We start from the raw sequence: 22,046 nt of genomic DNA on the forward strand, positions 1-22,046 counted from the left end.
CAAGAGTGCGAGCTCTGAGCAACAGCGGTTCGATGCCCGGCCCGAGCTGAGCTGCCACTGAGCTGCCAACAGGTGGCAGGATGGCTCAGCTGGAAAAAAAAAAAACACAAGAAAGCCCCCCAAATCCCCCTCCTTTAGGCCCAAGGTGCATGGAATCGAGTGGGGAGGAGGCAGGTTCTGGAGGGTAAGGCCTGCATTACTATTTGTGGGGCCCTGGGCAAGTGTAGACAGGAAGCCCACATACGCATGTCTAACTGTTTACAAATCAAGCTAGCAAACTTAAATGAAGTATGTCCTCCTATCTAGGCGAGCATACCTTCCAAACTGTCTGAAAAGTCAGATTTAAATTTAGAATCTCGGACCCCTCAGAATGCGAGGCCACAACATGGCAGTGTGGGGAGGGCCTACCTGGGGCCCTGGCCGCTCCCTGTCTCCGCTCACCTTTTGCACCAGCCAGCACCATGATGGGCCTCCCACACATGCATGTGGACACCTCAGCCTGAACAGCCAAGCGCTGTCCAAAGAGCCACCCTTGGATCTAGGAGCGTGCACCCTTGAAGCATGATCCGTCCCTGGGAGGACAGATCCATGGACAAGCCTGCAGAGACCCTGGAGGGGGCTCAGGGGCCTTTTAAACAGAATTCTGGGACCTCAGGTACCCAGAGAGCAGTCTCGGGGAGGTGGTTTCCAGGTAGTGCCATCTTGGCCCCCCATGTTTCTGGCCCCCTGGAAATGGTGATGGCTGGAAGAGGACCAGGGCAGGGGGCCCTCTGGCCTACACCTAAATAAGCATGGTACTGTTGGTGGGGGCCAGACCCAAACTCACTGTGTCATACTAGCCTGTGAGGCAGGTCTGGATGTTTAAAGAAAACCATCCTTTGTACTTCTAAACACACCACTGCCTTCCCTTCCTTGACTCCTTCCGTCCTAGGTCAGCCCCAAGCAGGAGTCTGGGAACCCTGCCTTCTTCCCAGTCGCCCCAAAGCCAAATCTCCAAGCCCCTCCCAAAGCCCTTCGTTGCAAGCACACCCTCCCTGTGTCCCCTTGATCTAGACACCTAGACAGATGCAAACACCCGCCCCGCCCCACCACCGTTTGCACTTGCAGCAAGGGTTTCTTGATCTGAAGTGGGCATTAAGGGACTGACAGGAGGTTAGTGTTGATGGCTTGAGGTCCCCTTGCTGAGAAAACCAAACAGCACTGAGGCCTCCCCTGTCCAGGACACTGAAAAGCCAAAAAAAAAACAAACTCGAAGTTCAGGGCCAAGTGTGAGGATGTGCAGAAAGGTGTGTGTTTTTTCTTGTCATTTGCGACTCTAACGATGGACTCACGTTGCCCGCTCTTCCCTTTCTCTTACACCTTACCTACCTACTAAAGGAGGAGTTCTTGCTTGGTAAGTGGATATAATCCGCAAAGACATGAGAGAATTTATTAGAAGCCACTCGAGAGCCTTAGCTACCTTCTCCAGGGGGAAAAGGACACGCACAAATAGCCGTAGAGAGCTTTTTGTTTGTTTGTTTTCAGTCAGACGATTTGACTTCCATTTTTTTTTGTCCCCTCCCCTTACTTTTCCCTTTTTGTTGAAAACTGCTCAAATGTCATTTTGTGACCTTGACCTTATATGTAAACAACAACAACAACACATCTTTATTTCATTTCTTTTCCCCCCTGTGATATTTGTTTAGGGTTCTACTCAGGCAACTTTTTATTTTAAAGAAAAAAATCCAATTCATTGAGGATTTGGTTGAAGTTTAAAATTTTTACTTTACCTCCTTTTTTTTGTTTTTCTTTTTTTTAAGTTCCAAGATATACATATATATATATTTTTCAGGCCCATAGCCCCATTTCTTTTTCCCCTTCCCCTTCCTTTATTTTTATTATTGTTTTAGGTTCAGGGTGTTTACACCCCTCCCCCTCCTATTAAGTTGTCTCTTTGGTTTGAGTTAATTCATGAGCAATTAAATTTTGTATAATTTCCTTTTTCTTTTATTTAATCTGGATCGCATGCCTTTTCTCTGCATGATACCTAAATCTTCCAGTTATCCTAGCAGGGGGTAAAAAAAAAAAAAAAAGAAAGAGACTCTCCTTTCTGTGGTATTCTTTCAGGAATTTGTGCTTTTGTTTTTTGGCGTCTCTTCTTTCCTCTCTCTCTCTCTTTCCTTTCGTTACAGTGCATCATGACGGTAAACATTTCTTGGTTATTTAGACACAGCCCACAGGCCCAGCGCTCAGCAGCGTCCAACGGGTGTTTTTGCTTTCAGATCACTGGGTCGGGGTCTGCTGCTGACCTCTTTACCAAAACAGCCAGCCCGCTCGCCACATCCCGAGGACGCTCCCAGGAGTATGACTCAGGCAATGACACCTCCTCGCCACCCTCCACGCAAATCAGCTCAGCCAGATCGCGGGGTCAGGAGAAAGCGAGCCCCAGTGGGGGCCTAGGCAAGAGCCGGGATCTCCACAGTGGCAACACCTCTGATTCAGGGAACTCCTTCACCACCTCCTCACCCCAGAACAAGGGGACCACCTTGGAGAACCTCTCCCCCACCAGCAGGGGCAGAGAGTCAAGGTCAGTGTACCTGGGTGCAGGGAGGGGGTCCCGCCTTAGCGCTGCCATCTCAGGCTTTCATCCTTTGCCCTGCACCGCCCACCAGGCCCCCACCCAGGAGTCTTTTATTTGCAAGAGAGAGAAACGTCAACTCGATCTGGCATAATTTTTGAAAAATCCAAGGATATTCAGCTTCAGATATGGCTGCATCCAGGGGCTCAAAAAAATATCAGTACATCCCTGGAAATCTGTCTTTCTCATTACTTCTCTTGGCTCTGCTCCCTCCTCTGTTGCCTTCATGCTCAAGCAGACCCTCCCAAAGCGCGGGCGAATATGCCATCCAGCTAACATTCTGTGTGTTTAGCCAGCCAATGGAAGGAAAATGCCTCTTTCCCCAAATTTCAGCAAAATATCAGGGCAGGTGCTCATTGGCTCTGCGTGGCCCAGCTTGGGTCATTTGCCCACACTGGCCCAATCACTCTGGCCCAGGAGATGCTGTGTTCTTAGAATTTGTCACATGCCACCCTCAGGACTCATGAGTAGAGCCTTCCCATGTTCACTAAGGCTGGGGGAGGTCTGATTCTCCGGAGGAAAAGGCAGGGTAGCGATGATATCAGGAGGAGGGATGGAGGCTGGGCAGGAAAAAGAAACAGATGTCAGTTTTACCACTAATCTCAGAAGAAAGCCTAACATTAAATTCATCTGTAAGTCACCGTCTTTTAAAAATATACCACAGTATTTACCAAAATGCACCAAAAATGTGTGTCCATACAAAAACCTGCACACAGATGTTTTTATAACAGCTTTATTCATAACTGGCAAAACTTGGAAGCAACACAGATGTCCTTTCAGTGTGTGAACGGATAAACTGTGATACATCCAGACAATGGAATATTAGCGTTAAAAAAAAGAAATAAGCTATGGAGCCATGAAAAGACAAGCAGAAAAATGTATATGACTAAGTGAAAGAAACCAATCTGAAAACGCTACATACTGTATGATTCCAACTCCATGACAACCTGGAAAAGGCAAAACTGGGGAGACAGTAAAAAGATCAGTGCTTTCCAGGGATTGGAGGGTGGATAGGCAGAGGACGGGGGCGGTTTTAGGGCAGTGAAACTATTCTTTACAATATTACAATGGTGGTACATATTATACATTTGTCCAAACACATAGAATGGACAACACCAAGGGTGAATCCTAATGTAAACTATGGACTCTGGGTGACAATGATGTGTCAGTATAGGTTCATTAGTTGTGACAAATGTCCCACTCTGGTGAGGGATGCTGATAGTGGGGGAGGCAGTGCATGTGGAAAGTATAAAAAATGTATACACATTTTAAGAAAGGGAAAAACTATATTAAAATTATGCTGATGGTAATGACTTTGAGCACCTCTTGTGGAAGTCAAACGTGACTTGTATTCAGCTTTGAGTATTATAATTTTAATACAGTTTTTTCCTTTCTTAAAGGAACCCTATATATATATATATATATATATATATATATATATATATATATATCCCCCAGGGGACAATTTTAGGCTAAGGGAGATCAAGCTGTCATAGAACATTGGGATTTAACTTTTCTGCCCATCTCATGCTAGATGCAGTTTTTCTGCAGACAATGCTTCCATGCAGTTGTAATTCTGTTACTTCATCAGCCCCTGACTCTCTCACTCAAGAAATCTGCTAATCACTGAGGAGGTGTCACAGTGATAGCGGCTTCAACTTGCTGGTCACTTACTCGGCACCCTTCATTCAGTTACTGGTCCCTCAGCTGGTTACCAGGCACTTCTATATGTCAGACACGGGCCTGGTGCTGGAGATACAAAAATGGCTGGTCCTTCCCCTCAGGAGCGTGTAATTAGCGGGGTAGATGCAAAGATGCAGGACAGCTGGGAAAAGGTTTCTGGTGCACTCTGCCACACCCACGGTGGGGTCTTCCTTCGTCTGGGGCTGGGAGTCTGCTTTTGTTCACAGCGGCCAAGGTTTCCGAAAGATAGCCAAAGCCTTGGCGTTGACGCGGTTCACTGCTTCTTCAAGGACAGAGCACCCTTTGTCCCCAACGCATAGCCACTTCAGTTCTGGACACACAGCTTGGCATCTCTGCACATAGACCTGGCCCCTGGTTTGCCTGCCTCAGGATATCCCTGACCTCTGTTCACACCCAGGCTTGGCTGGGAGCCGGGGCTGGGTCACAGCAAATGTCAGTGTCTCCAAGAACAGGCAGTGACGTTCCCAGACGGGAGAGAGAGAGGACACGTGTTTACTGATCTACTGCTATGATGCCAAAAATCCTGAGCATAACGATAACAATAATAATGGCAGCGAATAATTCTGAAGCCCTAACTCTATGCTAGGTACTATGCCAAGTGCTTTCCCGTGAATAATCTTCCTTAACTCCTCATAAAACCTTTACGGGATAGATAGGTGCTATTATAACCCCTTTTTAGCTGATGGGGGAAACTGAGGCTGAGAGTAGTTGAGAAACTCAGTTCATGAGGACCAACACCTGTATTGGAGCACAGATCTGTCCCCAGAGCTGGAGTTAAAGCTTAATTTACGTGGACAGCCAGACTAAATAATTTAGACCTAGCCTTTCACTTTGAGATATAAATGGCCTTTAAATCCATGACTATTTATGCCACGTCAGCTCTGAGCAGCGGGCTGAGTGGGAGAGGTATCAGCTCTAAGTCAGGGGAACCATAGTCAGTGAGGTAGGGGGCTGGCGAGATGGCAGGGGCATGGGTTTCGGAAAGGACAGATCCGGGTTTGGGAATCTGAACAAATACCCTAACCCTTCCGAGTCCTCCCTGTAAGCTGGGGATAATAACAGTGCCAGCTTCTTGAGATCCTTGGGAGGACTAAAGGAGATCACGCTTGTGAAGCGCCCAGGACACTAGAGGCTCAAACTGTTTACTCCGCAGCTATTTCTTGATGACGTAGGACATAAATCAGGCTTTGTCCTAAGTGCTGGGACACAGCGTCTGGAAAGTCCTGTCCCCAAATTGCTCAGCATCTGGAGGAGGAAGAGATCATGATGAGACCAAGTGAAGTCTTCTAGGGATCAGGAAGGCATAAGGGCTGGGGTCACCCAACAAGAGTTTGCGGGTGTCAAGGAAGGCTTCCCTGAAAAGAAAAGGTCAAACTAAAGCCTGAACCATGAGTAGGAGTCGTCAGGCGAAGAGAGGAGGAAAGAACTTTTCCAGGAAGTGGGACTGTTCGAAGGCCTGGAGACGAGGGAGGAATAGGGGTATTCCAGGAGGCGTGAGTAGTCCGCTATGACTGCAGTCAAGGAGAAAAGTGCCGAGAGCTGAGCCTGGAGGAGTGAGCGGAGGCCGTGTCACGATGAGCCTTGAAGCCATATTAACATGATTTGAACTTGACCCTTGGCCCAATCCAAATGAACATGTCCGGACTGAGAACCCAACACCACCCCAGCATGTCTCTAGGCAGCCTGGGAATACAAGGGACTGGAAAAGACTCGAAAGGGAATAAATCTCTCAGCATGCGATTTGATGTTATTTACTGTCACACCCCTGCCCGATGACCTAAGGACTCTGAAGCGCCCCCGGGGCATGTGACCCACTCTCTCTCTACTCCTCCAAATCTGTGACTGGGGAAGTCTTCCCAGAGGTAGGATGGAAAAGGTGGAAAGAGGGTTCAGAGAGCACCACAGCCTAGGCAAAGGCAGGGCGGTGACGCCCCCAGACCAGCAGGCTGGCCAGTGCTAACAGATTTTCTCCTCTCCCACAGGGGATTTCAGTCACCGTGTCTGGAATGTGCCGAGGTGAAGAAGTCCGACTTGGTCCCCTCCACAGCTCGGAACTCCCCCATGAGAGGGTGCTCCCGCAGCTCCTCCTATGCCAGCACCCGCTCCTCCAGTCACTCCTCCCGCTCCCCAAACCCCAGGGCCTCCCCCAGGTACACCCGGAGCCGATCCATCTCCTCTGGGAAAAGGTGAGTGTGGTTTTGACCTTGGCTCTGTAGCACTTTCCTCCTTAGGGAGCTGTTAAGGTAAACCAGAGATGTGCTTTGTTTTGACCCATGAGGGACAGGAGTCAGGCAGACTTGAGTTTGAATGCCTGTTTACCCTTTACAAGCTGGTGGCCTTGGTCCCCCGTTAATCTCTCTGGGTTTCATCTGCAAAATGAAAACAACAGCAATGAGCTGTTGGAACATTGCGTGAAGATGAGCTCATATGTGTGTCAATTAGATTCTGCTGCTTAAAAAATTAGCATCCTTAAACAAGTATTTATTGAACTCCTGATTCAAAGGATCAGCAATTTGGGGAAGTCTCAGCTAGATGGTTCTTCCATCCTCTCTTGGGCTCGTGCATATGTTTTCCATCAGCTGGGGGCTGGCTGGTTTGGATGCCCACAGCTGACTCATCTCTCCATGTGATCTCTCTTCCTGGTCCAGCAGGCTTGTCTGGGCTTCTTCACAGGGTGACGGCAGGGTTCCAAGAGAGAGAGGAATATGCAAGGCCTCTTAAGGCCTAGGCTTGGAATGGACGTGACATCCCTTCTGCCATTTTATTAGCCATAGCTAATTACGAAGACTAATCCAGATGCAAGGCGTACTCCTCTTAGTGGGAGGAGATGGAAAGTCACATTTCAAGGGGCATGGATACAAGAAGAAGAAGAATTGTGCCTATTTTTGCATTCTAACACGCAGTTACAATAGCGATTGGTAATTGCTTCATTTTCTCATGTGGAATAATTATGTAGCAGAATACACAGACACAAGACCTCAGGAATTGGAGGATTCCATCCATTTTAATCAACTCATGGCTTCCTGGAGTCCAGCTTCCTTCTACAAACATGAATTCCCAACAGCAGCCCTACTGTTTCTCTTTTGCAGCCATACAGAGGGTGCCCCAAGAAAGGTATACACATTTGAAGAAAGGAAAAAAACTGTATTAAAATTGTAATACTCAATATATACTGATAACAAAAGATAAATACAAATCGTGTGTGTACACTTTTTGGCACCTCCCAGTATAATTAAAAAACAGTTGCTTACCTAGTTGGTTACTTCAAGACCAGTTCATTCAAAAAAAAAGGAGACAAGGTAGCCCATAGGAATATTCAACATGATAGAGTGACATAAAAGAAGAACAAATCAGAATGAAAAGGAAAATTAAGGAGAGAAATAAAATTAAGTCATGAGAAAGGTTAAGCCCCAAAGACATGTCCATTCTGTATAGTTGCTATGGAGGTAGGCTGCAAATGAGCTCCCTGGCAGAAAAAGCAAAAAGAGAAATTGCTCCATTTATTGTGACATTATCAACAAAAAATAATTGAATGAGTTACTCAGAATATCAGTTATTTCTGATTTTAAGCCTATGAAAAAGAACTCATATCACTCCACAGAAAAAAAGACATTATGTGGTATAGTGGATGGAAATGCCTGACATCCTTTCAGAGTGTCCAGAGTATGTTTCATCTTGACTCTTTTTTTTTTTAAGATTTTATTGGGGAATTGGGGGAGGGGAACATTGTTGGGGAATTGGGGAAGGGGAACAGCCAAGTTGTTGTCCTTCAATTTTTTGTGGAGGGCACAGCTAGCTCAGCTCTAAGTCCAGTCACCATCCAGCTGCCCATTGGCAGCTCGCAGACACTCAGCTCAAGGTGCTGTATTCAATCTTAGTTGCAGATGGGCATAACCCACCATCCCATGTGGGAGTCGAACCGAAAACCTTGTTGCTAAGAGCATGTGCTCCCACCAGTGAGCCATCCTGCCACCTGTTGGCAGCTTAGCAGCAGTTCAGCTCAGGTGCAGCTCACTGGCCCATGTGGGAATCGAACCAGCGACCATGTTGCTCAGAGCTCGCACTCTTAACCGACTGAGCCACTCGGCGGGCCCCTTGACTCTTTCTTATAACATTTCTCAATGCATAGCCAAACAGCAAGTTGACAACAGCAAATTTTCCAGGGGCCACAGCTGGACACTATCCCAGGGCACTGAGATTGGAGGAGCTATTCCTTACCCACACTTTTTACATCACCCCGGACAGCATGTCCGAACAGAACCCCAGAGCAGTATTTAAGGGGCATGATTATTATGATTGTCTAAGATAGCAGGCAGGAACTAGAGAATATCTCGGTAAGGGCAAGACATACATAGCAAGCCTTCTTTTCAAACCAAAAAGACTAGATGAGAAAACGTGAGCGTTCCTGTAAAAGAAAGCTGGCAAAGACAGAAAATGAGAGGGTATCCCCACTACCCATTCATGGGGCCACAGCAGACATCACTAGTCCATCACAGCACTCTTTCCCACTGAACACAAACATAGCCATATAATCCCTCTCAACTCCAGCAGTCACCACTAGTAGATCATAATCAGCATATATGAGATGAACATTATTTGAAAGCCTGACTTGAGGGAGATGAGAAAGAAAGGCAGGTGTTCCTGGGAAACTGGTGGAGAAACAAAAGCAATAGGTTCTCTAAAAGTGGGGAGCATTAGCAGAGTGAGAAGAGACCTGGCAGTAGCATAGGGGTTTAGTAAGATGCACAACAACAGATTCTAGTAGTCAAGAGCACTTTGTAGCCAAGCAGACCTGGGTTCAAATCCCTTACCAGGTGAGTGACCTTGAGCAAATTACAGCACCTGTCTGTGCCTCTGTTTCCCCATCTATACAACAGGATTGATAATAGTACCTAACCCAGGATGTGCTGAGGATTAAATGAGATAATGTGCACAAAGCACTAGTTCAGTGTCTAGCATAGAGTAAAATACTCAATGTGATAATACAGGTACGACATAGCTCACATTTCCTGTGTGCTGGCTGTGTGCCAATATGCTAAGTGTTTACCCTAATTTACTCAATTAATTTACAATCCTATAGGGCACATGCTATTATTACCCCCATTTCACAGAGGCCCAGAGAAGTGCAATCACCTGCCCAAGGTCACACAGCTAATAAGTGGCCAGGATAGTAAGAGCTGAATAAGAGTAAGTTGTCGACATCATTATTAACCACCCGAAAGGAAGGGGATTTCATTCTCCAGGAAGGGCCTGGTTTCTGCGCCACAAGGAAAAAACCCTGGAGACCAGCTGAATACATCGCTAGACATCCGGGACAGCCCCGGCCGAGCTCAGCAGGCTCCTCAGGGACTGTCTCCTCCCCCTCCAGGTCCTACTCGCGTTCTCCCAGCTATTCCTCCAAGTCTGGCAAGAGGAGCCCGCCTAGCAGGAGCTCTCGAGCCCGCCGCAGCCCTAGCTATTCCCGCTACAGCCCCAGCAGGTACCGCTCGCGCCCCACGGACTCGGCCCTTCCTCCCAGGACCCCTCCTTCGCCCTGATCCGCCTCTGAGGTCCGGTCCCCCAGACTCACCCTGTGGAGCGTCCCTAAGCCCCGCCCCTGTTTCCCTTAGGTCAGGCTCTGCGGGAGTAGTAGGAATAAGATGATTAGTCAACATCCTTGTAGTTCCCTTTGTTTTAGCTGAAGCGGCAACGAGGCCCCACATATATCCTTGTGTCCTAATGTACTCCCGCCCCAAATGCTCCCACGGCCACACCCTAGCGTTCACATCCCCACCCGTCACACACCCCATACTACCCTTCATCCCTATACTCAGAGCCCTCAATTCTTACACACCAGGCCCCGCGTGACGTTCACATCACCCCTGCAGCACCCGCACCCCTGTAATGCCCACCCTCAAAGGCTGACCCCCTTGCATACGCCTGGCCCCACCCCCAAGCACTCTCCCCACGTCCTTGTCCCTTCCCCTCCTGCTTTTCTGGGACCGGTCGCCTGCCCCGGTCGGGTAGAGGGCATTGGCAAGGAGGGGAAGTGACTGCCCCTCTCGCACAACCCGCACAGTAAAACCAGGCCAACCCCAGCTCCCCAGTAACCCCCGCACCCCTTCAGGGAGCGGGACCCCAAGTACAGTGAGGACTCGCAGCAGCGGGAGCGCGAGCGAGCCCGTCGGAGACGTCGGTCCTACTCGCCCATGCGCAAGCGCCGGAGAGACTCCCCGAGCCACCTGGAGGCGCGCAGGATAACCAGGTGAGCCCTGGAGGACCGGGGTGCCCACCTTCACCCTCACTCCCACTCCCTTCCCACCCGTTCGGGCCTCAGGCTCTTTCTATGCCTCCTGGGGTTGGATTTCAGGATTGTGGGAGCTCAGCTCCCCCACTCCCAACCACTGAAATTATGTTTCCGTTCCAAACCTCGGGGACAAGTCAGAGCCCCAGCCCACCCTGCGGGGCCTGCAACGGGCAGGATAGTAGAGGCGGGGCCTAGGACGGGGTGGGGAGAGGCTCAGTGGGTGGCTGGGTGAAGGGATGCGGCCAGCTTGAGGAATTGGGTATGGCTGAGGGGGTGTGGCCAGAGTTTGGATCTGGAGCTGGGGACCGGGAGGCGGGGCTGGGGAAGAGAGTGAGGTCCAGCGGGGGAGTGGGGGCCAAAGCCATTGGGCAGAGCCTTTGCCTGGGGTGGAGCCGCCGGGCAGTGGACAGACTTCCCCCTGTAGCCTCCCATGCTCCGATTCCAGGCTTAGAACCATCCGGAATTAAACCCTGAACCAGATGTGCAGAGGGCAAACAGGATTAAGTGCTGAAGGGACTTGGAGGTGGGTAAAGGAGAGAGCGCTGGATTTGGAGTGGAATCCTGGCCATGCCACTTTCCAGGTGACCTGGGAAAAATCGCTTCATCCCTCCTCCCCCAAACCTCAGTTCTTACCCTTGAAATATTGGAGGAAATAACGCCCAGGAGTAGCATGAGTCTGAAATGAAAGGAGACAAAGAGATGTGAATGTACTTTGTAAACTTAAATGCAGAGCACTGGGACCAGCTGTGTGCCATTGTTACGGACTAAATGGTCAGTCATACTAGGCGACAAGGTTTCCTGTAACAGGTAAGGTCTTAGAAGACAAACATGAAGTCTGAGTGGACACAGATTTCTCAGGCCTTGAAAGCTGGGAGAATGGCAGAGTGCTGCCCTAAAATTGGCTTCGACAATCCATTGGGCTTTTCCTACTCACCGTCCAAGGATCAGCCACTTGGCCCAGAGACCCACAGGGAGGAGGGGGTGGGTGTCCTGGAGATGGCCTGGAGGAGGAAAACGAACTTGTGCCCCAAACAATAAGGTGTGGTAACACAGGAAGGAACTCCTACACCCACCGCCTTGACCAGCCGTGTTCTTGAGGTCGACTTGGGGGAAGGCTGAGATAAAGAGTGGCTCTCTGGTTTCCAAAAGGTTCCCTGGCTTCGTTGGGGGACCCCAAACAGTCCATCTTGATGAACCCCTTCCGTGTTTCCCAAACTTCAGTGACCCACCACTTTTGCCCTGTCAGCTTATTAAGCCTACGAGTGTTTACTGAACTTTCTTTAAATAGATTTGCCTTTTTTTAGAGGTCCATACATTTATGTCAAAAGGAAATTTGATACACTACAGTCAATGGAAAATCAGCCTCCCTTGCCATAAATAGAAGGTTCTAGTAAAAGTAAAAATAACAAAACAAAACTACATGAAAGTTTAGATGTAGATTCTGTTGCCAGCTGGAGGCTCTGAGCCCCAGGCTTGCTGCGTTAAAAAGTGAAAATTATCGCTTTCCAAGACTTGCTGTCAGCACTAGGCCGAGACCTTCATGTTCTCACAAACTGTGCAGGGGAAGAATTTTCTCCCTTGCAGCTAGTAGGACTGGGGGATGGAAGGACACTGCTGTCGCTTGGGACAAGGCTGGCGCTCCCTGGGTTGAGGCTGGGAGGAGGCTGGGAGGAGTCTGTCTGTCCCTCACGAGTGCTCCTTCGGTCTCTGCAGCGCCCGGAAACGCCCCATCCCCTACTATCGACCCAGCCCCTCTTCGTCCAGCGGCCTCAGCAGCACCTCCTCTTGGTACAGCAGCAGCAGCAGCAGCCGCTCTGCCAGCCGCAGCTACTCCCGCAGCCGGAGTCGCAGCCGCAGCCGCAGCCGCAGCCGCAGCCGCAGCCGCAGCCGCAGCCACAGCCGCAGCCACAGCCGGAGCCACAGCCGGAGCCGGAGCAGGACCCGCACTAGCAGCAGCTCCAGCCTGGGCTCCCGGAGCCGGAGCCGGAGTCGGAGTCGGAGTCGGAGCCGGAGCCGGAGCCGGAGCCGGAGCCGGAGCTACAGCTCAGCAGACAGCTACTCCAGCACAAGGCGCTGAGCAGGGGGGCCCTCCCTTGAGGCAGCTGCCTGGGGGCGGGGGCACCTTTAACTCTGCCATCCTCCCCCACTTCCTGCCCACCCTGCCTTCTCCTTGGTGACAGACATTGAGGGCTCCTGGACCTGTCCTTCGTGCTTCTCTGGGGAGGAGGAAAAGAAGGTACGGGGGTTTCAGCCTCCACCAGTACCGCCCTGGGGTTCAGCTCAGGCCTGGGCATAGGGAGAGAACCACCCTCTGTTGGCACAGAAAACCTCAAGGTTTTGTAAGGCGCAGTGGGTCCATGACTCCAAAGTTTGGGCCTGGCCAGGAAAATGGAGACGGTTCTGCTAAATCCACTGCTCCCAGGATGCATATGAAAGCCAGCGGTGATGCATCACACCTGCCCGCAGTCTCCCCTCATTCAGTCTCAGCTGCACGTGGATGGACCCCTCTCCCGCCATGGGGGTGGGGGTGGGAGAGAGATGAGAGGAAACCAAGGGCAATTCAGTTCCAGGAGAGGGGGTCAGGCCTTGCACCTCCCCAGCCAGGCCAGAGCAAAGGCTAGCAGACTCTTCGAGTCCTAGACGAGGGGACATATATGAGTAGGGGACAGGAATGTTTCAGTTGGCAGTCAGGGCCTCTGGTCATGAATGTAGAAACCAACAGGAAGAGGTCAGTCTGCTGCTCCCAATATCTCAGCCGGGTCAGGAGAAGGAGCCCAGTCGTTTCTAGCAGTGGAAGGGCCACCACATGGCACCCACCAAATGCCTCCTGGCTGTTCACAGGGACCTTGCAGCCTCACTGAGAAAGGACACAGCGGACAGACGGGACAGCTTGGTCTACAGCCCCACTTCCCAAATTTGCCTCAGCCCCACAAGCTGGCATCAACTTAATTCCATGGGACCATCTGCTGAACGCTCCCCAGGGCCATGGCCAGCTGCCAGTCCCCAGCGCCAGCCAGTCTGGCCTTACCCTCTGGGTGGCGCCTGTCTGCCCCCTCCCCACTGCCCCGACTGCCACACCCTGGAACCTACCCATTGCAGCTGAGCACCCACCCACCCTCAGCCTAAGCCACCCCCTTTGCCTCTCAGGAATTTTCCCAGGATGGGGCACAGTAGCTCAGGTTTTAGGAGAAAAACCCAAACCCAGAGAGTCTGGGGGTCTTGGAGGCTCCATGGCCTGGGCTCCCAAGGTTTCTTGTCAGCTTGGGGAAGCCCCACCTTTTTTTCTGCCCTCACCCCACCGTCCCCCTGCCAAGGGCTGGGCAGGAAGCGTAAGTGGATCTCTTAACACAAAAATACCAGCAGCTGCTTCAGCCACAGAAGGCGCAGAGAACAGGGGTGTGAGGGAGAAGATCCTTAAAATAAACTCTTGGGCATCCCCCTCACCAGCTGACTGGCTTTCCAGAACCTTGTGGGTGAGTTTCAAGTTTGTGGTGGCAACAGCAGCAGGACAGGGCATGGAGGGCGGGGGCGGGGGACAGTTCTCAGCTCTGGATACTGGGGCTTTGGGGAAACAGGGACCAAACATTCTTTATCCCTCACACCCCAGGGAAAACATCCTTTTTCTTGGAAGCAGTGACCCTTCCCTCCCCAATCTTTCCCATCATATCAGTGCGGGGCCAGAAAGTGCCCTAAAACCTCCAAAAGTCCTTTCTCCGCTAGAAGAGAGGAGCAAGGTGGCCCAGGCAGCAGTGGAGGACCAGGCCTTCCCATGATGCCCTCTGGCCTGTGCCCCGTCCACCACGACTTATGGATGCCACGCTGTCACCAGAGAAGGCCGGGGGGCAGGTGCCCTGGGAGGGCGTGTACAGCAACTGTAAATAACCCTCTTCCCCGCACGGGCGCCCCGAGTGGACTCCAGCCTCCCCTCATGGAAACAAAGGCTTCCCGGAGCCACGGAACCTCCTTAGCAGGACAGCAGTGAGAGGTTGAAGCGCCTCCAGTTCAAACTGCCTTCACTCAAGCAACTCTGGGGGACCGTTTTGCCTGGGGCTGCTAAAGCAAACCTTTTATTTATTTTATTTATGTTTATTTATTTATTTATATGATCTCTCAGTTACCATTAGCAGTATTCAACTATTTATTTATTTATATGGACATGTTGTGTGTGATTGTGTGTTTGTACGTGTGTTGGGGGGAGGGGAGACTTTTAATGATTTTTGTGCATCTCTGCTCTTTGCCCCTCGTGTCTCTATGGATGGGATTTGAAAGGCCGAGTGTGAGGGAGGGATATGGCCTTTGCCCTGAAGGCAAGACCCACCAAAACTCTAAGCCCAGGACTTCCTGGAAGTGACCCCGAAACATTTCAGCCCCAAGGTTCATTACTCCACCCACCGTGTCAGTGAGGTCCAGGCCTCTGCCCCAGCGCCTGCTCACCAGCTGCCTCACTGAGGTTATCAGAAAAATGAGAACAGCCAAGAAGCTTATGAACTAAAGTACTGAATTGACACAGTGAAGTCACAGCTTATGTGGGGGGTGGAGTCTGACGTTAGCAAGGAGGCAAAAGGCAAAATCACCCAATGTCTCTTGATGAGGCTCCATTAGTCCTTATTGAAAGAGCTACCTTGTGGTCGGGAGGCCATGGTGGTTGAAAATGACACCTGGTTCAACAAACAGGTGGGATTGCACTTGGAGCTGATGAGGTGCTCACACCATGAGAGTAAGGCCAGAAATGAGGTGACACAGGGAAGAAAAGATGCACTTCTTGATTTCACCCTTGCTCCAGGGCATAGATTCGTGGGCAGGAGCACTCGCTTGTCTGAGCATACCTAGTTGGTTTCATGTAAGTTACTCAGGCTTCTGACTCCTGTAGCTAATTTCTCCCCATCCCCCAAGATGCTGCTCTGTTCCTTGTGTGGTGGACACACGCTGCTTTGTGACGAGGTTAGCAGCCATCCTGAGAGAGACACACAAACCCAAAACAAAAGTCTTTTTCTGTGATCTCTTGTTGTCCTGTCAGGAGAGAGCGAGCCAAGCGATTTCAGAAATTAAGGGGGGGAAAAGGTATAAGGAGCAGCCAGAGATTCCCAGCAAGAAGGTCATTTTGGAACCCATCCTGGGAACCAGGACCCAGCTGGAGGTCTTTCCCAGTCCTGCCTCTGACCAACTAGCAGTGCCTTCCTGCTGCTGGCTGGAGACGACGCCTGCCCTTTCCAAAATCACTATTCACTGCCTTGAAATGGCCAGCTTGCCTGGTCTAGCTATAGGTTTGGTGAGACGTTATTTCCCTGGCAATGTGACTTGACCCTGCCCGAGCCGGAGCAACCCAAGCAAGGGAGTCTATCCCCTGCGCTGGGGGAAGTTTGCAAGAAGCCTGCTTAAATGCCGCCTGGGGGGAAACACTTGTCCCTCCCTCTCACCTGGTGTGTTTCTCGGGTTTCCTTTATTGATTTCTTTTTCCCTCCAAAACTAAAACTCTTGTTGGGGCACTGGCCACCTCGCTTAACCGGAGCCCCCCACCCCTGGCATCGCTATTTCTCGGCTTCCTTCACCCTCCTTACCTTGTGTTTCCAGAGAATGAAGCAGACCACCTGACTGACCCCTGCTCACGGGGAGGACTAATTTTACTGGCTTGTCGGAAAAGTCATGACGTATTTTTTTCTATGGTTTTCGTTGCAAAAAAGCGTCATGACTTTTCCGACAACCCAGTAGAAACCAATATGGAAAATGCGAGAGGAGGGTGGTGCCCTTGGACCTTGCTGCTGCATTCCCTGGATGAGTGAACCTGGGCAAATTGCTCCCTTTCTCTGGGCCAAAGTTCACACCTTTGGGAAGTGGAGGAGTTTTTGAGGTACAATCCAAAATGTTCACCTGAGGCCTGGTCCATTCTTCCAAGACAGAGTGAGTTCACTGAGATGGAAAGCAAAAAAGGAAAACAGCCTCAAACATTTTTAGGCGGGTCTCGTGCGAGTTCACACCTAAAAGCAATATGTGAATTCCCTCTAGTTAATTAAGAAAAAAGGTAACTAATTCAAAGCCACCACCCAGGAACATTCTTCCAGGTTTGGCTGCATTCCTATCGCTACTTCTTCCCTTTCTTTGAAGGAATGTCCGTCTTTCAGAAGCAAAACAAAATTAAGATGTTTGAAAGACACAAGGGTCTCCGCCTTAAAGAACCGACACCCCCTCATCACTTCAATTGACTCAGTCCATCTTCCCAAAAGGCTTTGCTTGAAGAGGCCAAAATTCGGGATGCCCCCAAAGGTTTGAAAGCACTTTTTTTTCTTCTCAAGTCTCACTTCCATTTTTTCTTCTGCTGTATTCTTTTCCATGAATATCATGTGTATGTATCTTGCCTTGCTTTCCTCCGCAGCTGAAGAAAAAGTTTTCTCATAAAAAAAAAATAAATAAAAAAAACCTAAAAAATAAAAAAAACCACAGAATTCCTCAAAACACACGCCCTTCTGCATTGGCCAACTGAGTTCAGCTTTGGAACGATGCTAGATATAGTGTGATCAAGTAATGCTTTCTTTTTCTCACTTATGTACCAATGAGCTAATGAGACGAGAAGCTGTCTTCTCCCCTCTGTCTATGACTATTGATTTTTGTTTTTGTTTTTTTGAGTTTTGTTTTTCAGTGGTGGTTGTTTTGCATTGTAAATACCATGATGGGGACCCCCCCCCATCAGAACATGGCTTATTTAATAATTTATTTCCCGTTTATTGAGTGGCACTGGGAGAGGAGAGGGACTCCTTTCCCTGAATTTCTATTGGAAATCGGCCCATCTGCCAGCCTCGGTAGGGCAGTCTGCAGCAGGGGCGCGTGATCGCCCAGGTAATGAGAGCTAGAATCACGCAGCAAATTGGAATTGGCAGAAATGAAGGCTACAGTCATACAAATTAAGCTCAAATGGAACTAAAACACTGGTTATCTCCGGGAAAACCTCATTTCGATGGAAATTAATTGAGGAAGAAAATGCCTGCGCACGAACCAACTTCTATTAAAAAGTCACAACTCCTTGAAAAAAGACAGAGAGAGAGAAAGAAGATTGTAATTCCTTTTCTCCGGCCAACAAAAGCGATGCCTCGTCTTCTAAGGAGCTGAGCCAAAGAGATTAGAACAGCCTTCCTTTGTGGGTCTCTCGCCTGTGTGTGTCTGTCTGAATGAAATGGAGCGGGTCTCAGGCCTCAGTCTTATCATCTGTAGAATAGGGTTTGGCCTAAGTGTTCTTGGCAGGGTGGAGGGAGCAGGTTCTAACTCTAATGCCCGTGAGCGCCAACCATCAAGACAAATGGTCCTGCGTTGTGTGTCCTCTCCTAACTGTAGGTTTAAGGGTGTCTCCTAAGCAAGAAAATAAAAAACGGCATGGGCTTCATTTGCAGGGTGAGGTCACAGCAACTGAGTCCTACAGTCAGCTAAGGGGGCCCTCCAGGTGCTGCCCCCTTGATAACTCTTGTGGCCTGAGGGAAAGCCCTCTATATTTCGCTTGAACGTCTCTCCAAACCCAGCCACCCAGAGTCATCAAAGAAAAGACCAGAATGGCTTTGCTGTGCCCTGGATTTCACCGCTGTTTATTGTGTCAGGCCATCTTTTGTACACTTGTTCAAACAAACCAGTGACACGGGTCATGTTGCCATTTCTCAGATGAGAAAACTGAGGCCCGGGAAGCGGGGACTGATGTGCCCAAGCTCCCTTGAGCTCAGATCTGTCTGACAACAGTGCCCCCACACTGTCTTGGGGAGCTCTTTCTTGCTGTGAGGACTTCTCTGCTTGTGCTGTATCTTTTCTCCCCCAATTCCTTTTTCTCAAGCAGTCATTGACCAAGGACCTAGCAGAACCTACCACATCAGCCTAGGGGTCTTGGTGCATCCCAAGACCATTTCTTCATGTCAGGGGCTGGAGCTCTCATCTGGAAAACCCCAAACCAGGGGACCCACCACCAGCCCGGCTCAGCCTTTGTAGCCAGCCTCTGCCCAGAACAGCTACATCAGAGGGGAGAAGCTCCTGTGTGTCCCCAGCATCCTGGGACCCTGTCCTCTATCCAGTGACACGGCGGGCATGGCTTGTTTGATTTCTGGTGGTCACAGCTAAATGAGCCTTCCCAAGGTTTCCAATCTTCAGCCTGTACGAACCATGTCTCTGTTCAAATAAAAGATCCCATGGTATGGATTTCTCATACATGTCCCAGGGTCCTCTGTCCTTTACGGGGTGAGGCAGAGGGAGCGGGGGAGGGCGGCAGGGAGACAGAGCACCTGGGCTGCATGCCACATGTTGTCACCTTGCCCCCAGTATCCACAGAATACCTTCGGAAACCCTTCCCTTTGCATGTTCCATGCATTATCTTAGTCTTCGCCACAACCCTTCGAGGTAGGTATTGGGATCTCCTTCCTACAGAGCAGGAAACGGAGGCCCAAAAAAGCAAAGTCACTCGCCCAAGGCCGCGGAGTCAATGACGGGATCCTGGCAGGCCGACTCCAGACCCCACTGCTCTGCTCCCCAGCACCCCAGCTTACGCGACGAGCAACCAGTTCTCTCTGGCAGAATTGTTTTGCCCCCGAGGCCTCACTGGTCAAGAGAATGACACCCTGTTGGGTTGGTTTGCTCACCTGTACATGGGGACAGCAACAGTCACCCCCACCCCCCAGGGCTGCTATGGGAACGACATGGAATGGAGGCTCTAAAAATTAAAATGAAAACATTGGTGCATGGAAAACACTCAATGGATGTTAGTGACCAGGGTTACAACTGCCCACACCCACACTGAGCTCTGGAAGTGGGGCTCATGAGGTCGGCCAAAAATAGCCCACTTAGAACATGGGGCCTCCTGCAAGGCCCTGTGGCGGCCTCCAGGGATAGTCCCAGTGTCCTGCTTCAAAGTTCTTGCCCTGGAGAGCAGGGGCTGAAAGCACCCACGGCGGGAGGCAGGCAAGGGATGAGGCCAGGGTTAGGTCTGTGGGGAATGAGGCAGCCCCATCTACCACTGCCGGGGAGAAATCTCCCACTTTTTCTGGAGAACCTGAATGTTTAGATACAAATCTCCTGATGTTTAAAATGTTTCTCACTCGTTTTTTTCCCCCCATACAGTATGTGGGTCAAAACTATTATACACAAACACACACACAAATAATATAATATATATCATCTCAGGGGCCAGACAGGAGGAGGTACCTGGGCCCCACACTCCCCCCACCCCCACCCCCAGGGCTATGGGTAGGTGATTTCAACCCTTGTCTACAACACAGTCTTGTCTACACCTGAGCGGGTTATCAGCTAAGGGAGAAAGATCCAACAAAACAGGTTCCCACCATCGCCCCCGGGCCTTGCACCCTGCCCTTCTAGAAATATCCCTTGGGAATCACTGGGACAGAATAATGTCCCTGGGGTAACTCCAGGGCTATCCACCATCATCATCACCGCCCCACCCCCACCCCCATACACACTGATTTCTTTCTTCCCAAATAGAGTAAGGCAATAACCATGTCCTCTTCTGTGGCTTCATCAATAAAGTATAGTAATAATACAATAATAGTAATAATAATAATAATAATAATAATAATAATAATAATAACCTTTTATGATCAATTAGCATGTGCCAAGCCCTCTTTATAAATTAACTTATTTTATTTTCATAACAACCCCATTTAGCTCTTCCTGTTTGGCAGAGCAGAAAGTCGAGGCTCGTACAAGACCACATAGCCAGTGGATATTTGAACCTTGGTCTGGGGGCTCCAGGGTGTTTCTGCTGCACCCCTCTAGCTCTGAAGGTATGAGCCCCCAAAACTCAGAGCTAGTCCTCCACAAGGGCCCCTGTGTGCCAGGAGGTTGTTCCTGTGACGCCAGCCATCCCTCAGTGACTCATGGAGGAGGTCTGGGCCCTCCTAATGCCTGCTGTGGTTGCCAGTTACAGGAATCGGGCGGCATGTTATTTTCAGCCATTGTTCTGAGCAGGTGCCCACCCCCCTCCCAGCCTCCACCATCCTGGCTGCTGGGGAGAGAGACCTGCTTCCCGGGATGTCTCTCTCTCAGGCCAGATGGACAGCTGCCCGGGGATGGACCAGAGCCAACACCCTCAGCTTCTGCAGCTCCAGGGGCATGCACAGCCCTTCCATGGGCGTGGGGCCGGAGGGGTAGGGGGGCGGTGTCATCAGACAAGCAGGAGATGGGAGGAAAACCAAACTTCCCAAGAGTCAAGGGCCAAGACTCCCAGGGCTGCTTGCTTTGTGACCTCAGCAAACCAAACCCTCCCTGGGCCCCGGTTATTTCGCATGTTAAACAAGGCTAGTCGGTTTAGGCCTGTGGTTCTTAACCCTGGCTATGCATTAGAACCACCTGTGAACTTGACCCGGGTCCCACCCCACCCAAATAAAAAGAATTGCTGAGGGCGGGGGCCAGATAGCAGTGTTTCAAAAGGCTTCCTGGATCATACTAACAACGATGCCAGGATTGAGAACTACTGAAATGTCATCTGTTGTCCAGGTCTGGGATTCTACGGTGTGCTACAAGCTGCCATCATGGTGACAATATCAGCAATAACACCCGACATTTACATAGGGCCTGCTGTGTGCCACACAGCGTTCCAAGGGTTTCACATATATTCACAGAAATTATGCTATTTCATCCTCACAACATCCTTACGAGAAAGGTACTGTTTTTATGCCGATCATACAGATGCAGAAACTGAGGCTCAGACAGGTTGTCCCATGTCACACAGCTAGTAAGTGGCACAGCTGAGCACTAGGGTGAGGCTGAGTCCAAAGGGACACCTCAAACAGCCTTGGATGTCTAAGCTGATGCCTGGGAAAGGAGGAGAGTTGGCCAGGCCAGGAAAGGGGGCTCAGGAAAGAGGAGAGAGAAGGCGGGATCCCAGGGAGGGGTGACTGGGTGTGTACGGGACCTGAGGGATGATTTCTAGCTGCCTAAAATACCTCTCCATCCCCCGCATACCCACACAGCTCCTTCCCTCTGTAATTAGTTTGTTTACTTGTTTACATCTCCAAGAGCACAGAGCCTTGTTAGCCTCTTTCATCCCCATCCCCCTATTTCCAGCAGGGAGCGCCCCACCTGGCCAGGTGGCTGGCAAGTGATTAACTAACTGTACCTGGGGTTGCCAGGTGTGCTCCCTTCCAATTCCCAGGTGTTTTTGACCTGGTTAATTTTTACTTTATGTGGGGGGTGGGGGGTGTGGCTAGGAGGGCGGTGGCAAAGCAGTGACGTGTCCCATACAGGGACTTGTAACAATCTGTCATGCACACACTCTTCCCACTCGGGGCTGTAGCCCTCCCTGGGGGTGAGAGAAGGCAGAATAGGGGGTGAGGCAGACAGATGTGAACACCCGCTCCTCATCCAGCACAATGCAAGGCTCTGAGGTATATAGTCCCTGAGATCAGAGAATGGCACGTTTTTCAAAGGCAGTGGCTGAGAGAGTGGGAGTCAGAAAGACCT

General features: G+C 50.4%; 1 protein-coding gene across 1 annotated transcript in view; it reads left to right on the forward strand.

Moving 5' to 3' along the window:
* Positions 1–18,780, forward strand: part of SRRM4 (serine/arginine repetitive matrix 4) — a 183,021-nt gene extending 164,241 nt beyond the window's left edge. Inside the window, exons 9-14 of the mRNA XM_019649137.1 lie at positions 2,262–2,566; positions 6,304–6,507; positions 9,690–9,800; positions 10,428–10,565; positions 12,321–12,520; positions 12,578–18,780. Coding sequence (XP_019504682.1) covers positions 2,262–2,566; positions 6,304–6,507; positions 9,690–9,800; positions 10,428–10,565; positions 12,321–12,520; positions 12,578–12,684 — 1,065 coding nt within the window. The 3' untranslated portion in view covers positions 12,685–18,780. The remainder of the gene's footprint in view (positions 1–2,261; positions 2,567–6,303; positions 6,508–9,689; positions 9,801–10,427; positions 10,566–12,320; positions 12,521–12,577) is intronic.
* The last annotated feature ends 3,266 nt before the right edge of the window (positions 18,781–22,046 follow it).

The sequence above is a fragment of the Hipposideros armiger genome, unplaced genomic scaffold (assembly GCF_001890085.2).
Source record: "Hipposideros armiger isolate ML-2016 unplaced genomic scaffold, ASM189008v1 scaffold_129, whole genome shotgun sequence".
Lineage (NCBI taxonomy): Eukaryota > Metazoa > Chordata > Mammalia > Chiroptera > Hipposideridae > Hipposideros > Hipposideros armiger.